Below are 14935 nucleotides of genomic sequence, written 5' to 3' on the forward strand. Positions count from 1 at the left end.
CTTTCAAGGGGAGCTCTCTGAAACTTGTAAACTGTGTACATTATTAGATGTAATTGTAGAGTCTGTATGAAGATGTATTGAAAGCAAAAATTATTAAAATGTTCTTAAAGGAACCCCAAACAAAACAAAACAAAAGGAAACAAAACAAAACATCTCCAAACGAAAAGCAGTTGCCATTTTGTAATAGTTACAGCCATATTTGCTTCCATGTCTTATAGTTTCTTAACAAATTACTGTGAAATCAGATTAGTTGGCACATGAATAAAAATGTACAACATAAATGAGTATACTTTTTGCCTGCATATTATATGGCAACATTTTCTTTGATAATCAACATGCCATCATAATATTGCCCTTAAGATCAGATATTATGTAACCTTAAATTATAGGAAACAGAATATGCCTGAGGGACAATTCTGGAATATATAATTGGGAGCATGCAGTTGATAGGGTTTCCAAGGGTCTTTTTTTAAATTTTTTTTATTGTTAGGATGGAGTATGTACCTGAAAGCTAGGTCATCAGGAAAACTTACTGCAACATTGGAACTCCAATCTGAAAAGAATACATGTAATTAATTAGGATGGGAAATATGTGCAGCAACTGTATTTTTAGATCTTCAGTGGATACTTCTTACCCCAGAGGATGCAGAAACACTGGCTAAACATAAGTTATGAATAGCATCTGCTAGAATGTAGCAAAGTATGTTAAAAAGAGTATACTTTTTCCCTTGTGTCTTTGATTATTGAAGATATTTTAGGGGGACAAATGCTAGAGGGAAATCTCTTTATGCAAATGTATTTCTGAATAGAAAGGAGGAAAAAAAGGAGAAGTTTGTGTTACCTGCCAAAATTAATCCTTTAATTTGAAACTCTTTTAGATAGTGATTAAACTGAGAACAATAAGAAAATATATTCCAGATGAAATAATTTTTAACCAGTGTCAGAAGCTTAGAACTGATCCCAAATAATTTCTCATAACACTTTTCTTTCTCATTTGTCCTCTTTCCCCATGTAATAGTTTTGAATGGCACTCTTATGAAACAAATAACTAAATGCCAACCATATTTTTTTCATATCCTGACCAATATTTTGGCTGTTTTTCAGAAGAATTGGAATTTTGAAAATTAAATAAAGGTTTTTAAAATACCAACTTCAGAAAGTTTTATTTAATTTGTGGAATAATTTTGTTCTCTCTCTCTGTTTTTTTTAATAGGGTCTTTATTAATTTAGTCTAGTTACTTAGTGCTTATATTAAATAATCTAATAAAAGTCAGGGTTATAACATAACGTTTCCCAAATGTGAAGCAGCGTCTATTACATGAGACAAAATCTTTATGCTGCAAAATGTAAAAACCATGTATAGAATTACAAGGCACCAAATGGTACTGTATATATTTTTTAAGTGGAATGTTTCTGTAGCACAAGGGGATGATCAGCTCCAGAAAAGATTGGTAGACAGCTATATCTCACTATAGTTTATTCAGAAAGTGCTCTGAAATTCACATTTCAGTCTTTTTTGAAAATAAACTCTACCCCCAACGTGGGCCTCGAACTCACGGCCCCAAGATCAAGAGTCACGTGCTCTACTGACTGAGCAAGGCAGGTGCCCCATATTTCAGTTTTGTAATGCTAGTGATGTTCCTGCTAATACTATCTCCTGAAAGATACAGGTATTATTTAAGAATAAAAGTTAATGTCATTAAAGAATAAAAAAAAAAACACCTTGTTTGTGTTTGTCAAAAATACCTGAATTGTTGCAGGTGAGCATGCAGTGTGTGGTGTGTGTGTGTGTCTATTGATTTTTAGATAAATTTATCTAACAGTATGGCTTCAACATTTATTCTGAATCATTGAATTATTTATTTTTGTCTGTTGATTTCTTTTGTATTGTTTTAAACATAGGATTAAGTGTATTGTAAGTTCCCAGACAAGTGTGTTTTGAGGTTTCATTAATTCACATAAGTTATTATGGCACCTGAATAATGTAAAATGCCAGAAAAATGCTATTTCATTTTCTATTTACTTTTACCCCAATGCAAAACATTTTAAATATAGTCTTTAAAATAAGAGCAGAGTGGCTCCTGGGTGGCTCAGTCGGTTAAGTGTCTGCCTTCAGCTCAGGTCATGATCCCAGGGTCCTGGGATGGAGCCCTGCAGCCCTGGGATCGAGCCCTGCATCAGGCTCCTTGCTTAGCAGGGAGCCCACTTCTCCCTCTCCTGCTCCCCTTGCTTGTGCTCTCTCTCTCTGAAATAAAATAAATAAATAAATAAATAAATAAATAAATAAATAAATAAATAAATAAATCTTTCAAAATAAAATCAGACCAGAAGCTGTAGAAGAGTCCTACTGAGTTTTATTGGGGAATGGAAAGCAATGCATTAAAGAAGACCTGGATATTTAGAAACCATCTCTGTTTTGCCTCTTTTCTCTTTCCTCATTGAGAAGTCACCCCCACCACAGGTTTAACAATAGTAACTACAATTTATGCCTTTCTGCTGCTACAGTTTGATGATATACCACAGTCAGGCCTAGGTTAGAAACCCAGACTGAGTTATTATGTACTGCTGGGTGGTGATTTCATGTGAACTGATTTATGGCTAAATAATTCTATGTTCTTATTATATGGGACAGACAGTTTTTAATTTCTTTAACAAAGCATAGCTGAACAACAGAAAATTATATGCTATCCCGTAGGGACATGGCCACTGAAGGAGGATAAACTGATGCAATCAACGTCATGAGTTCTCCCGTTTCTACAAGGGGCCCCGTCAGCAGTTGGTGTATTGCGGAAATAATACCGTGAACCAGAAGCCCCAAGGCTTAGTTCTGAGGTTGGGGTTTTTATTGATACTCCTTTGCTAAGATCTTTTGCAGGGAGTTATGAGGTATATAAACCCCAGCCTTTGTCTCGTTTTTTTTTTTTGTTTTGTTTTGTTTTGTTTTTTTTCTCCTCTCCCCAGGCTGGGTTTTCACTTTGCTTTGAAAATCAATGTTAAAATGCACCTGGCGTAAAACAAAGTTATTTATTGAGCTGTATTATAAGAATACTGCTGATATATTGCTAGCTTCCTGTATCTGTCTCACAGATTGATTTGTGGGCTTTATTCTGTAGTACACCCACTATATACCTATTTTATCAGCATATATCTATATGCCACGGCAGACCGTGAGAATTATTCTCATGTACTTCCCAGGCATTTTGTTGCAGTTCTTCATGAAATAAATGTTTGTCATTTTTGAGGCACAGGGGGTAAGTACTGTTATTTTGGTTTCTTTTAAGAGTGGTTTCACTACTATATATATATATATAGAGAGAGAGAGAGAGTAGTAATAAGCTTCTCTACTCATTTGCGAGCTCCATAATTACAGGGTAGTGTGTATAAAGGTTATCTTTGTATCGTAGTGAATTGTGCTAGAGAAACAAAAGAAAAATTTGTTGAATGAATGGATGATTAGTGCTTAATACAGTCTTTCTATTTTATTGATTATATTGTATTATCACATTTTGTTTTATCCCCAGAAGTGATTGACTTTCTAAAAACTTGAATCAAATATTGATGAACTATATTGTGTGTTATCACCTCTCTCTTTTCATATAGAGGTAAATAATACTAATGATATGAATTACATATCTACTGAGAATAATATTTGATTTCCTTGAGATAGTTTACAAACTGATAGAAATAACAAACATGAACACAAACCACTTTCTTGAGATTTCTTTTTGTGATATGTCAACTCTTTGACTCTGGCAGAATACTGCATTGAGAGAGTAAAAAACTGGTTTCCATTACTGCATGTTTTTAATTTTAGACAAAAATTGCCTCCATTCCCAACCTAATTTTACATCTGTAATGAGAAATTTACCTACAATTGCATTTTGTTATTTGGTCTAAAGGCATTACACAAAGAGTGCATATAGGTCCTTTGTATTTTAGCAAACAGGTTTGTCTGGATAGAAACAATTTTATTTATATTGTGCTCGATTCAGTCATGTTAACATTTTTACGAATTTAAAACCCCAAATAAAGTCCCATAATCTGTGACTCAGAGACCTTGAAACTGCATCTGTAATAGTCCTCAGCACCAGGCATTTTGTAAATGTTTGCAGATGATAAGTTCCTTGGAAATAGGAAAGACGATTCGGGAAGTGTTTGTCTGAAGTGGCACTGTTGTGGGAGATCATTTTTTCTAGAGAAGTCTCAAGTGTAGCCGGCTTTTCAGTCTTTTGGGCCTGTCACCTGTTTGCTCATTGGTCTCCTACATTACGTTGTTTAAATATCAAGACGCTGTCTGATGTGTGACTGTGGACAAACCATGACCAGGCTCTCCGGAGGCCCCTTATGTGGTTGAGCATTGGCACATGAGCAGAGCTGAGAAGAAAGGTTTTTGGTCCAGTAGCTAGAAAACTTGCCTGGTTGTCAGCAACTGATGTGCTTGAAAAGGCGCTCTTCAGCTCACTTCCAGGTAAAATACTGATGCCTTGCTGTCCCCCTGAGGCTGAATTAATGCTTTGGGGGAAACACACACACACACACACACACACACACACACACACACACACACTTCACAAACTAAAGTAACATAAAGGGGTATTGTGATAAAGTAAGTTTTTTATAAGATACACAGACTGACCAAGAATATTTCCTGCAGTGCTACGTAGGGAAAAGGCTGGGTTGATCAGGGTTGGAATTATTTTCAGGGAGAATTTGAAGAATGTGTACCATTTCTAGAAGTGAATGTTGGGGATCAGTATTTCACAGTGAGAGTGTGAAGTGTATTCAGGGAAGAAATGGGACTTGCCATTTATTGAGCATTTACCATGTGTCTGGCTGGGCTTGAGCTGTGTGTGTGCATGCACGTAGTACTATCTAATCATTAGTTTTTCACTTTTCAGATAGCAGTTGTAAAGCCTACTCATAAAATGTGAGGGTTGAAAATTCTATTCGTATACTTAGAGTTAGGCTGTTAATATTGAGGTTTCTCCAGCACTGCAAGTCACATCTCCCCGGCAGGCCCATAGCCTGTTCTTCCTGGACTGTAGCATTCGGTGGGAGCATATCCCTCTGTGGAGGAAGTGGGGAAGAGGCTGTTAATGGTTATATTTAGACACGCCAGTCTGGATTTCTCAGCTCGTTTTTCCCCCTTAGAATGTTGCCTTCTTTTAATCCACCTGCATTCACTGGAGGTTAATCTTCCTATCACTTTGCTTTGGTGGTGTTACATCTACACTAAAAACTCCCCAGGATCTATTTCCCCCCCTTAATGTTTACTGAGATTCATTTGGGTCAATCCTAGTGCTAAATTCTCATTCTCATTTAAAGCCTCGTGACACCCCTCAAGGGTAGGCATTGTTTTTAGCCCCATTTTACAGATAACAGAAACAGAGACTTGGAGAGATGACACAACTCCCCCAAAGTCTGACAGCTAACAAGCAGAGGAGGCTGCACTCCAGGCCTCGCCCCTGACCCCTGACCCAGTGTGCTTCTGAGTCGGCCATTCAGGGCCTTCCAAAGTTGGAACCAGGCTCTTTTCTAATCTTCTCTGCTTCGCACTTGAACCACTGTGACTTACAGGCTACTAAGAAGAGTCAGAGCATGGTATTTGAAGTGAATCTGGGTTTAGTTATTGCATTGGTGGTACCACTGAAGGTAATGCAACCCTTCTGAACTTCCATTTCCTCTTGGAAAGAGTTGAACATAGATATCTAGGCGGTGAAAGTCCGATGGAGAATTGGACATGCACTTCTGGTACACATCTGGTGGAGCTTTAAAAAAATGAGAGACTGAAGGGAACGAGACTGTTGTCGTGTTTTTGTTACTTTTAAAGTCGGGGAGATCTGAACCTACTTCTAGGTGGAAGGAAAGGAGGCACCAAGGGGCAAGGATGGAAGAGATGAATGGGGAGGAGGCAGTGGGGAGGTGAGGGAGGTGAGGGAGAGACAACTGATGTGCAGTCCTCCTTTTTGATTTAAAATAATGAGGGCCTTTTACAGGTACATGACCCAAGTAAAGATTGAAAGATAATGAAGTCATAAAAGAAAACAAGAAACAAAACTTGAGTCATAAGTTGACTATGTCTTTTCTAAAGGAAGCATTAAAAATGTCTAAATAATTGCTGTAAACAGCTAATTGTTGAAATTAATTATATCCAGGCTCTGTACTAAGGGCTTTCCATTTAATCTGCACAATATTCCAATGAGGTCAGTACTTTTACTGTTCCATTGTATAGAGAGAGGATTGAGGTATGGAGAAATTAAGTCACTTTCTGGGGTTACATGGTAGGTGGAGGAGCCAGGGTGTGAACAGAGGCAATTTCACTTGGAAACCTGCATTCTTAGTCACTGTGTTATAGTGCTTCCCAGTTTGATTTCCTCAATTAACATTTGACTTCTAGCCCAAGTAATATTTTTGTCTGTTTTGTGTTGGGGAAGGAAGACTGTATCTAAGGGATGCATTTCCAAAGAGGGTTCATGCATTAGACAAAGACCATGTTTGGAGGAAAGGCTTTTAAAAAAGAGTTACATCATGTCCCTGCCTGGCTGGAGGAGAGCAGTCTTCTAGACATAGTTGTCCTAGCAGATGTTGCACCTGCAGACCCTGGTAGATAGAAGAGCAAAGAAAGTGACTTCCAGGACCATGCAGGTTATTCAGTATGGTGTGAAAAAGCAAAAGCACACGCCAGTTCCCATTGCCTGAAAAGAGCATGTGTCAACAGCTCTCTTCCAAGATGTAGAAACCAACCTGTAGCAGCTGCTCTCCGTGGAGGCATTAAGTGTTGTGAAGACACCTGTGCGTGTCTCATTCCAGCCCAGACAAGTCTCCTTCCGGCTCATCAAGGTGGGGAGAGAATTCACCTAAATGGAGATTACTGTTTTCCAGTAGAGTGATTTGTCTGTCATTTCCTGCAGAGATCCCTCCCCCAATACCCTTTTTTATATTGAGATACAATTTATGTACAGTAAAATGTATGCGTATTAAGTGTTGCATTTGATGAATTTGACAGTTTTTATGCCCATGCAACCAGCAGCCAAAACAAGAAAATCCCTTTACATTTCTTCCCAGTCGGTTGCCCCTGCTGTCTAGAGGTACCCACTTTCTGACCTCAGTCCCCATAGATTAGTCCTGTAGTCTTGCCTGTTCTTGTATTTTATATAAATTAAATCCTGCAGAGATCCTCTGTTGTGTGTGACTGCAGTGTGGTCTATTCCTACAGTGGGACACTACTCAGCAATAAAAAGGAAAGAACAGTGACGCACAGACACACAGCAGCATGGGGGAACCTGCTCTAGCATTGTGCCTGGCAGCTGGCAGGAGTTGTGGGCTTCATGTTACCTTTGTATTCTTCGTCACCAAAATGACCCACACAGTCGGCTTCTACTTACCTGTCATAGGGCGCAGGGTGCAATTGCTGACTTCCCTTTTCCCTCCTTCCAATCTCTTATAATGAAATATACCATGTTTTTAGAATATGGCCGATTTATACTCAACGGGCTATCATGATAATGATTTTTTTAAAGGAATTTAAAGTTATGTAGTGATTTTTTTTTTTTAAAAAAAGGAAATATGTTAGACACATTATATGTTATCTTTTTTAGTAATTTTCAAAGGTTAGGAGGAGTCAAAGAAGCAAGACAGCAGACCCAGCCTCTCTCCAGGTGGCTGTCCAGTGGGCCCTCGATGTTCATTTCATGGCTACTTTATGCTGCATTGCTGTGCACTTTTCATTGTCATGAGAGAGAATGTTAGCAAAACTATCCCCACAAGAAAACAGCTTTTCTTGGCAAGTGAAATGTGACTTAAGGAGCCAGAACTGGAGACATACGGTACTATGAATGAGAGCTGTGTTACTTTATTGGATCTGAGTCCAGGCACTATTTATACTGCAGCATATTCAGCACCAGATTGTTAAATCTTAATACTGAAACAGTGCATCATTTTAATATTTTTGTTCTGTTTATTCCCTGTTTTCAAGCATTATGTCAAGCATTGCGCATTCATTTATTTCATCTTGGACAGGACGTGCCCTGACCAGAAAGTTCATTTCCTATTATTAGAATTTTACCCCATAGCTATAAAGCATTATTTTGTGAAGCTTTTAAAAGTTCACTTGGGTATACAGGTGTTCTCTCTCTTTGACGATAAAAAATATTTTGAAAGAACAGTGTAGTTGGACTCACCTGTATTGTCAAAAAAAGATTCTGTTCCTTTTCTTTCACTAAAACAGTTGTTTCTTATGTGTGATAATTTCTGACATCTTGGGGACCGTTGGGTTTTTCGTTGCATACAAATAAAATTTTTGTTACACTGTGTTTTTGAATGGGTTTTTCTTTATTTTTCTTCATCAACGTTACATGTGCCCTTATGCACCAGATAAGGTGGGTCCATCTTATGAATAAGTTAGCATTTTCATCATGTTTTGCTGAAGCTGTCCCACAAATCTTCTTGTCACAAGGGTATTCCTAAAGTCACTGCTCTCTGTTGCCCAAGTTTGACCAGGATTTTTATTCTCTCTCCATTGTTGTGCATGTTTACCATATGCAGCAGGAAACCCACAGGGAAATGGTACCATTATCACTCTAAAAAGAGCAGAGGAATAAAATTAAAAAAAAAAAAAAAGGAAGTTGAAGGCATCTCTGCTATTTCTGATCTGTGGTCAGTCATTGTGCTATTGGAAAATAACCCCTCTGCCTGGTGAAACACGAATCTGGAAGTGAACTAGAACTGCTTCATCAGCTCCAAATGCTGTTTGCACTGGGGATCACACCACAGTCAGGATGTGACTGTGTGTGTGCTGAGCCCACACACAGGAATTTTCTTGTACAATTCAAAACCAAATCTTATATTTACTTAAGTCTTGCTTTTTTTTTTTTTTTTTTTGGTCTATGAAATCAGCAGTCCGGTATATTTAGCATCAGTCTTAAGTTAGAATGTGAAACAAGACTTTGGGGGAAGGAAGTATCCGTATGGTTTTCTAAGTAATTTAAGAAACAGGAAAACATAAAAGAACTGATTGTCCGTGATTAAACCCCATCCTTTCATTCCCATCTTCCTGTATAGTTAACTCAGCTGTCAGCCAGAAAGAAATAGGTTATTGCACCGGGTTGTAAAATATCTCTGAATGGGCCTTGAATGTTGACTATGGAATGACCTTCTGAACACTGAACAAACAATGAGAAGGTTTAATAAATAGCAGAAATGTGTTTACTGTGTTTTTCTTCTCTTTGCAGGAATAATCAAGCTAGGGAGGTGGAACCCTCTGCCCCTCAGCTATGTGACAGATGCACCCGACGCCACAGTGGCCGACATGCTGCAGGATGTCTATCATGTCGTGACGTTGAAAATCCAATTACAAAGGTGGGTGTCTCTGAACATCTGCCCTTCCTTACTCGAGGAGCCGCTCCGTCGGTCAGAGTCGCTGCCGACCTTAGAACGTCCTGTCTTTGTTAATTTGTAGACATGGATGAAATGAAAAAAAAATTAAAAAGGGAGAGAGAGAAGGGAAGGAGGGACACTTCACCAGGCATCTTTATAGTCCACATTCCAACTGTTTTATGTTTTGTTTTCAGAAGCAGTGAAGTGGTAACCTAGGGGAAGCTTGATAAATCATTAAAAATCTGTGGCCCTTAAAGGGGAACTTTCCACAGCCCCTAATTTAATGGGTTCTCTGTTGAAATGCTTAGCATATACTATTTGAAGAATAAGCACTTCTGCTGTTTTCAGGTTTGTTTTGAAGGCTGAGTTCTGTCCCTGTGTAGCAGGCTTACCAAGAAGGTGCTGGCACTGGGTATCTTTTTCTTCCCTTCCTGGTGGCCACCTTAAAGAAGCACACTCTGTGGCCTGCAGAGGTTCTGGAAATGATTTTTTTCAGGTACAGTATCCAGAACAAGTTATGCCTCTAAAGCATCTAGTTCTCTGCAGCATCTTGTATCGGAAAGTGCCTGTAAGTCGTAGGATTTAAGAAATGTTGTCCTTTAAGGGTTTTGAATTTTCTCATTTTAGAGTATTTGTTCTTTAGTAGGACCCCAACATCCCCATCCTTGTCCAGGAAGGCTTTAGTGTCCTCTCTTAAAAGTTATTTTTGGTTAGGGAAACAACATCTCCGAATTGTTCTAGGAGAATGAAGAGTGGACCTTCAAGCTTTGAATTTGATGGACTGTTTGTCTACATTTAACCTTAGGGATGTCCAATAATTAAACTTGTATTGTGGAAGTTTACAATCATATTGCCATGCCGTTTTCATCAACAAACTGGAAAAACCATATTTTAAAATATTAGCAATTCTTCATATCTGAAGTGACTATTTTTCTTAGGCCAGTATGAAAACAAACTTAAAGAAGCCGAATTGGGCTCGGTCCAAGTCCTGGGGAAGCAGTTTTTCTCCGTTACCCTCATTCAGGGCCCACAGTAGACCCTGAGCTTTAGCAGTTTTCCCCCTGCTGGCAGAGGACCCGGGAGTGACTGTCACAATCTGTACCCTCTGCAGCCAGGGCCCTCCGTTAAGGTTTGTGTGTTGTTCATTCTTGCTCTGTTTCCCAGTTGTTCGAAGTTGGAAGACTTGCCTGCGGAGCAGTGGAACCATGCCACAGTCCGCAATGCCTTAAAGGAACTGCTCAAAGAGATGAACCAGAGCACATTAGCCAAAGAATGCCCTCTCTCCCAGGTCAGTATATCCAGGTGGGGTTCTGGGGAACGTAGAAAGTCACCGGTGGACTATGTAATAGGAGGGGTGGTCCTGCTCAGACAGCTGTCTTCTGTCTTTTAGTATAGTTACACTACACTTTAGGTGGGAAAAATATGGAGGTTTGGTGCTCTTTGTTTTGGAGTAGAAGTTATCACTTACCGAGAGCTTTGATATAATGGGCAGGTATTAAAACATTTCACATTTGCAATCTTTAACTCATGTTAATAACATAATAGTTCTCGTGTATATCACAGGAGGTAGGTACCAGTGTCTCCATTTTATAGATCAAGAAATCAAGACTCAGAAGCACTTTACCTTCCTAAGCTTACTCAGGAGGCTCAGTGGCAAGTTGAAATCCTAATCCAGATCTCGCCTGCAAAGTCTCAGGCTCCAGACCATTCCTTTACTTAGTCAGTGGAATGAGTCAGCCATGTCAGACCCATCTTAATTATTTTTTATTTATTTATTGAGCATTTCCCTTTGCTGGCAAAGAGAGATGATCTTTACATCATACACATTTGTATAAATTTTGTAGTGGATTTGCCATGTGAAAATGCATCATGAGAAAAAGCGATACTCCATTTTTAGTGAACTGATGAGAAACTAAAGCCACAAAAATAAGAGGTAGATAGGATCAAAGGAAGGAACAGAGTAGGAAAGGGCTGCCTTTTCCATTTGTGCTCATGGGCAAGGGGCCCACTTTTTCTAATGATGAGGTAATATTTTGGTGGCTAGGGTCAGTGGCTTAGGACTGCTATGACATGAACTCAGGTTGACATTGTTTAAAACTGTGAATGGAAATCCATTTCTTGGGTGAGTTGCTACACTTGATTTAAGACAATGGGACTAATTACATGTCTGTCAAGTTCAAGGGAAGGTGACAAGAACCGTAGAAACTTGATGTGCCCTGAGCTGTGTTCTAGGATAATAGAGTCTTTGGGGGAAGCTGGAAGCCTGGTGGTTAAAGAACATGCATTCTGAAATCAATTAGATCTGGATTCATGTTGTGGCTTACAGGCCTCTATGACCTCACTTCTGTGAGCCTATTTCTTTGTCAGTAAAACCAGGATAGTAATAGTTCTAAGTCATATAATAAGGAGTAAATGAGATAAATCACATAAATTCTTGGCCTGGTGCCTGGCATACAATGATGCTCCATTAATAGTATCAGCTATTAATATTGAGACACGATATTGTTGGTGTGAACTGAATATTTTTTATGTGTGTCATGGAGCATGTTTTGGACTTTAAATCCCGTGAGATAAAGCATGCAATTAATATTTTTGCTTCCAAATACTCAAGAAAGCATGCACCTGAGTAGTAGGTAGCTAGATAGAAAGGAACACTGGTATCTCTCGACCATCGGTTGTGTTCCTGCTCTTGAGCTTACCGCTTCCACACAGGCCATTTCAGTACCTCCGTGTAGGTGAGTATGTTAAGCGCCAACACTTGTTGCTAGGATTTTGATTTATTCCAATGTGATTGCTTATGAAGTTATAAAAAGAATTTCAAGTTAATTCTGATCATATACTGAGATTGACAAAGAACAGTTTAGGGAAAAAAATTCAATCATTTGCCCTGAATTTCACAGTCACAATTAATTGTCTATTGAATTTACGTGGAAATCAAAATGGGCTTCGCTTGGAAGTGGACAAGCTCCTAACTGAATATCACCAATTCAGAATTGTATCCAGGGCTCTTATAGCCGATGGAAATTTGGTCACAACTGATCTATCATGATGATCAAGTTTAGTTATAACTGTAAAATATAACTAGAGAGACAGCATGAGTGGAAAGACCCCAGATCAGGAGCTGAGCACCCTGGCTGCCATCTCCCTTCTTTTTTGCTGGAAGTGTGATGCTGGGCAAGCCCGTCTACTTCTGGAGCCTTACTGATTTCCTCTGGAAACGGCATGACTGTATCTATACATATTTCATATAATTTGCAGGGTTGTCTTGAGGTTTGAATGGGATCACCTTTACCCCTACTATAAAAACCTCTTTCTCCCCCAATTTTCTATTCTCATTACTTGCCCCCCCCCCCGGCTGCCCAACCTAAAAAAGTTTCTTCTCCATCACTCTCAAGTTTGATCCTGTGGATTCTACTGCCTTCGTATCTGAAATCTTCCTCCTTCCTGCCCTTGCCCTGTTTAGACTTAACTGCCTCATAACTTTAACCTTTCTCCTGTCTCTTGCTTTCCCAGCACCAAGATCTTGCCATTTCCTCCTCTCCCAGCCTCCAGTGACTGCTCCTGCCCAGCCTGAAGGAGGTGCAGACTGTGTAACATGGCCTGTAAGAATTGTTAAGATGATACTGTCCAGCCTGATTTCTCACCAGAGCCGCCTTTTTCCTTTTACCTGCATCCTCTTTGTGCTCCAAACACATGGAGTTAATTATTTTGGAACATTTGCCATTGCTCAAATGTCACCAAAATATTCCTGAGGGTGAGAGCAACCTAACTAGTACCCTTAGCATTGCAAGTCTAACAATGAACTTCTTGTGTTATTTTAAAAAATCATGCGAAATTTATATTCTACTCCATATACCTGGTTTTCGATATTTTTAAAATGCCATAAAAATCACTTTACCTGTGAAATTCTCCTTCTGTCCACGTGAGATTGGCCTTCCAGGGAGACACACCGCGTTAATCTCTGGCTTTGGTAGCCCCGCATACAATGCTGGTGACTCTTGCTTGCTTTTGCATATGCAATTTCTCCCGGCTAGCATGCAGTGCTGTCCTCTGCTTGATGAAGTCATCTTGCACATTCCAGCTGGAAAGTCACTGCTGGGGAAGTACCCTGACCTCCTGGTTGAAGCAGTTGCTTCTTCTGCCCTGGGTAGCCTCTCGCACACACCCCTGTCGTAGTGCGTATCACAGCCTGTTGTCAGTGCCACCTGCCAGTTCTCCTCACTTGATGGGCTGCCCATGTCTTGTTCATGTTCACTTCCTCAGCATTCAGCACCATATATGTCTTGCAAGAAGTTGGTATTCTGATGGAGGAGTTCTCAGCTTAGCCCTATTTAACTTTTGGGTAAATAACTCTTGGCAGGCGGGGGCTGCCCTGTGTTTTGCAGGATATGTAGCAGCATCCCTGGCCTCTACCCACTAGATGCCAGTAGCATGCCACCATCTCCCCTCCCCCCAGTTGTGACAACCAGAATGTCTCCACACATTGCCAAATGTCCTAGGAGGGGAGTAAATCACTCTTGGTTGAGAACCACTGCTGTAATGTGTTTAATGAATTAAGTATAAAAGTGTTTTAGAAAGTGCTATAAACTGTAAAGTTTTATTATTTTTATGGTGTTCTTGGCAGCCCTAAAATGTTTTGAACTAGAAACAGTGGATACAGTAATTTGGTGGTCGATGCTCAGTGCATTTTCAATCAAATGGGGCTCAGTTCTGTTACTTAAATTTTGGGGAGATTTGATTTAGGCTTCTGGTATGCTGTGTGATTATGGAAAATCTTACTGGGATAGTCCTCAGTGAGCATGGACATGTCATGTGGGCCCCAGCATTAATCCTACAGCTATTACCCTTAAACATTTTAGATTATTCACTTGAGTTGCATAGCTGGATTGCATTTCAGTGTGGGGATAAGCTCACCTATTTTGTTTGTGGTTGTCATAGAACAGGTACATGCATTTTTTTTAAGGTTCAACCTGCATAATGTGAAAAAGAATGCATTTTTGTTCTGAGAAGGTGAAACAGTACTTAAACAATGTATTCCACCAACATTACTGGAGTCCCATTTAGGAGTCAGGCACTTTGCCATGGGCTGGGGAAGCCATGGGGAAGATGAGAGAGGAGGACAGCTTTCAACCTAGGAAGAAGAGTACTACTTAGTTCAAAGGGGAAAGTAGCTTATTGGGCTATGTAAGATAGACTCCATTCAGGAGTAAAAAAACTGACTGTTTTGAAATAATTCTTCCTTATTATCTCCAAACCAAACCGTACTAGGTATTTCCTCACTCAAGTGTGGCGATTGCATAAAGGAGTGATGATTCAATGGCCCGTATATATTTTCTCCAACATCCCAGTATTCTACAGTTCAAAAGAGCAGCCTTTAAAGGCAGAAGAAAAGAAAAGTGGAAAAGTCCATAAAAGGGCAACAATTGCAGGCTGAGGCATATATATTTAAAGGGAGAGAAGTCATGATTTTGCTATTCTCTGTCCAGCCAGGTGCTTGGAAAGTATAGGTTGTATTTGTGTGTCTATGTATTTAGTTTTGATTTCACCTTTCCGAATATGT

General features: G+C 39.5%; 1 protein-coding gene across 10 annotated transcripts in view; it reads left to right on the plus strand.

Annotated features, from left to right (window-relative positions):
* Window positions 1–14935, plus strand: part of SATB2 (SATB homeobox 2) — a 252709-nt gene that overhangs the window by 133564 nt on the left and 104210 nt on the right. For all 10 annotated transcript variants that reach the window (XM_073880632.1, XM_073880639.1, XM_073880605.1 and 7 more), the window contains 2 exons: window positions 9231–9357; window positions 10540–10663. In XM_073880632.1, coding sequence (XP_073736733.1) covers window positions 9231–9357; window positions 10540–10663 — 251 coding nt within the window. The remainder of the gene's footprint in view (window positions 1–9230; window positions 9358–10539; window positions 10664–14935) is intronic.

Source organism: Callorhinus ursinus, unplaced genomic scaffold (assembly GCF_003265705.2).
Source record: "Callorhinus ursinus isolate GAN/ISIS: 27379988/994484 unplaced genomic scaffold, GSC_fseal_2.0 scaffold2, whole genome shotgun sequence".
NCBI lineage: Eukaryota > Metazoa > Chordata > Mammalia > Carnivora > Otariidae > Callorhinus > Callorhinus ursinus.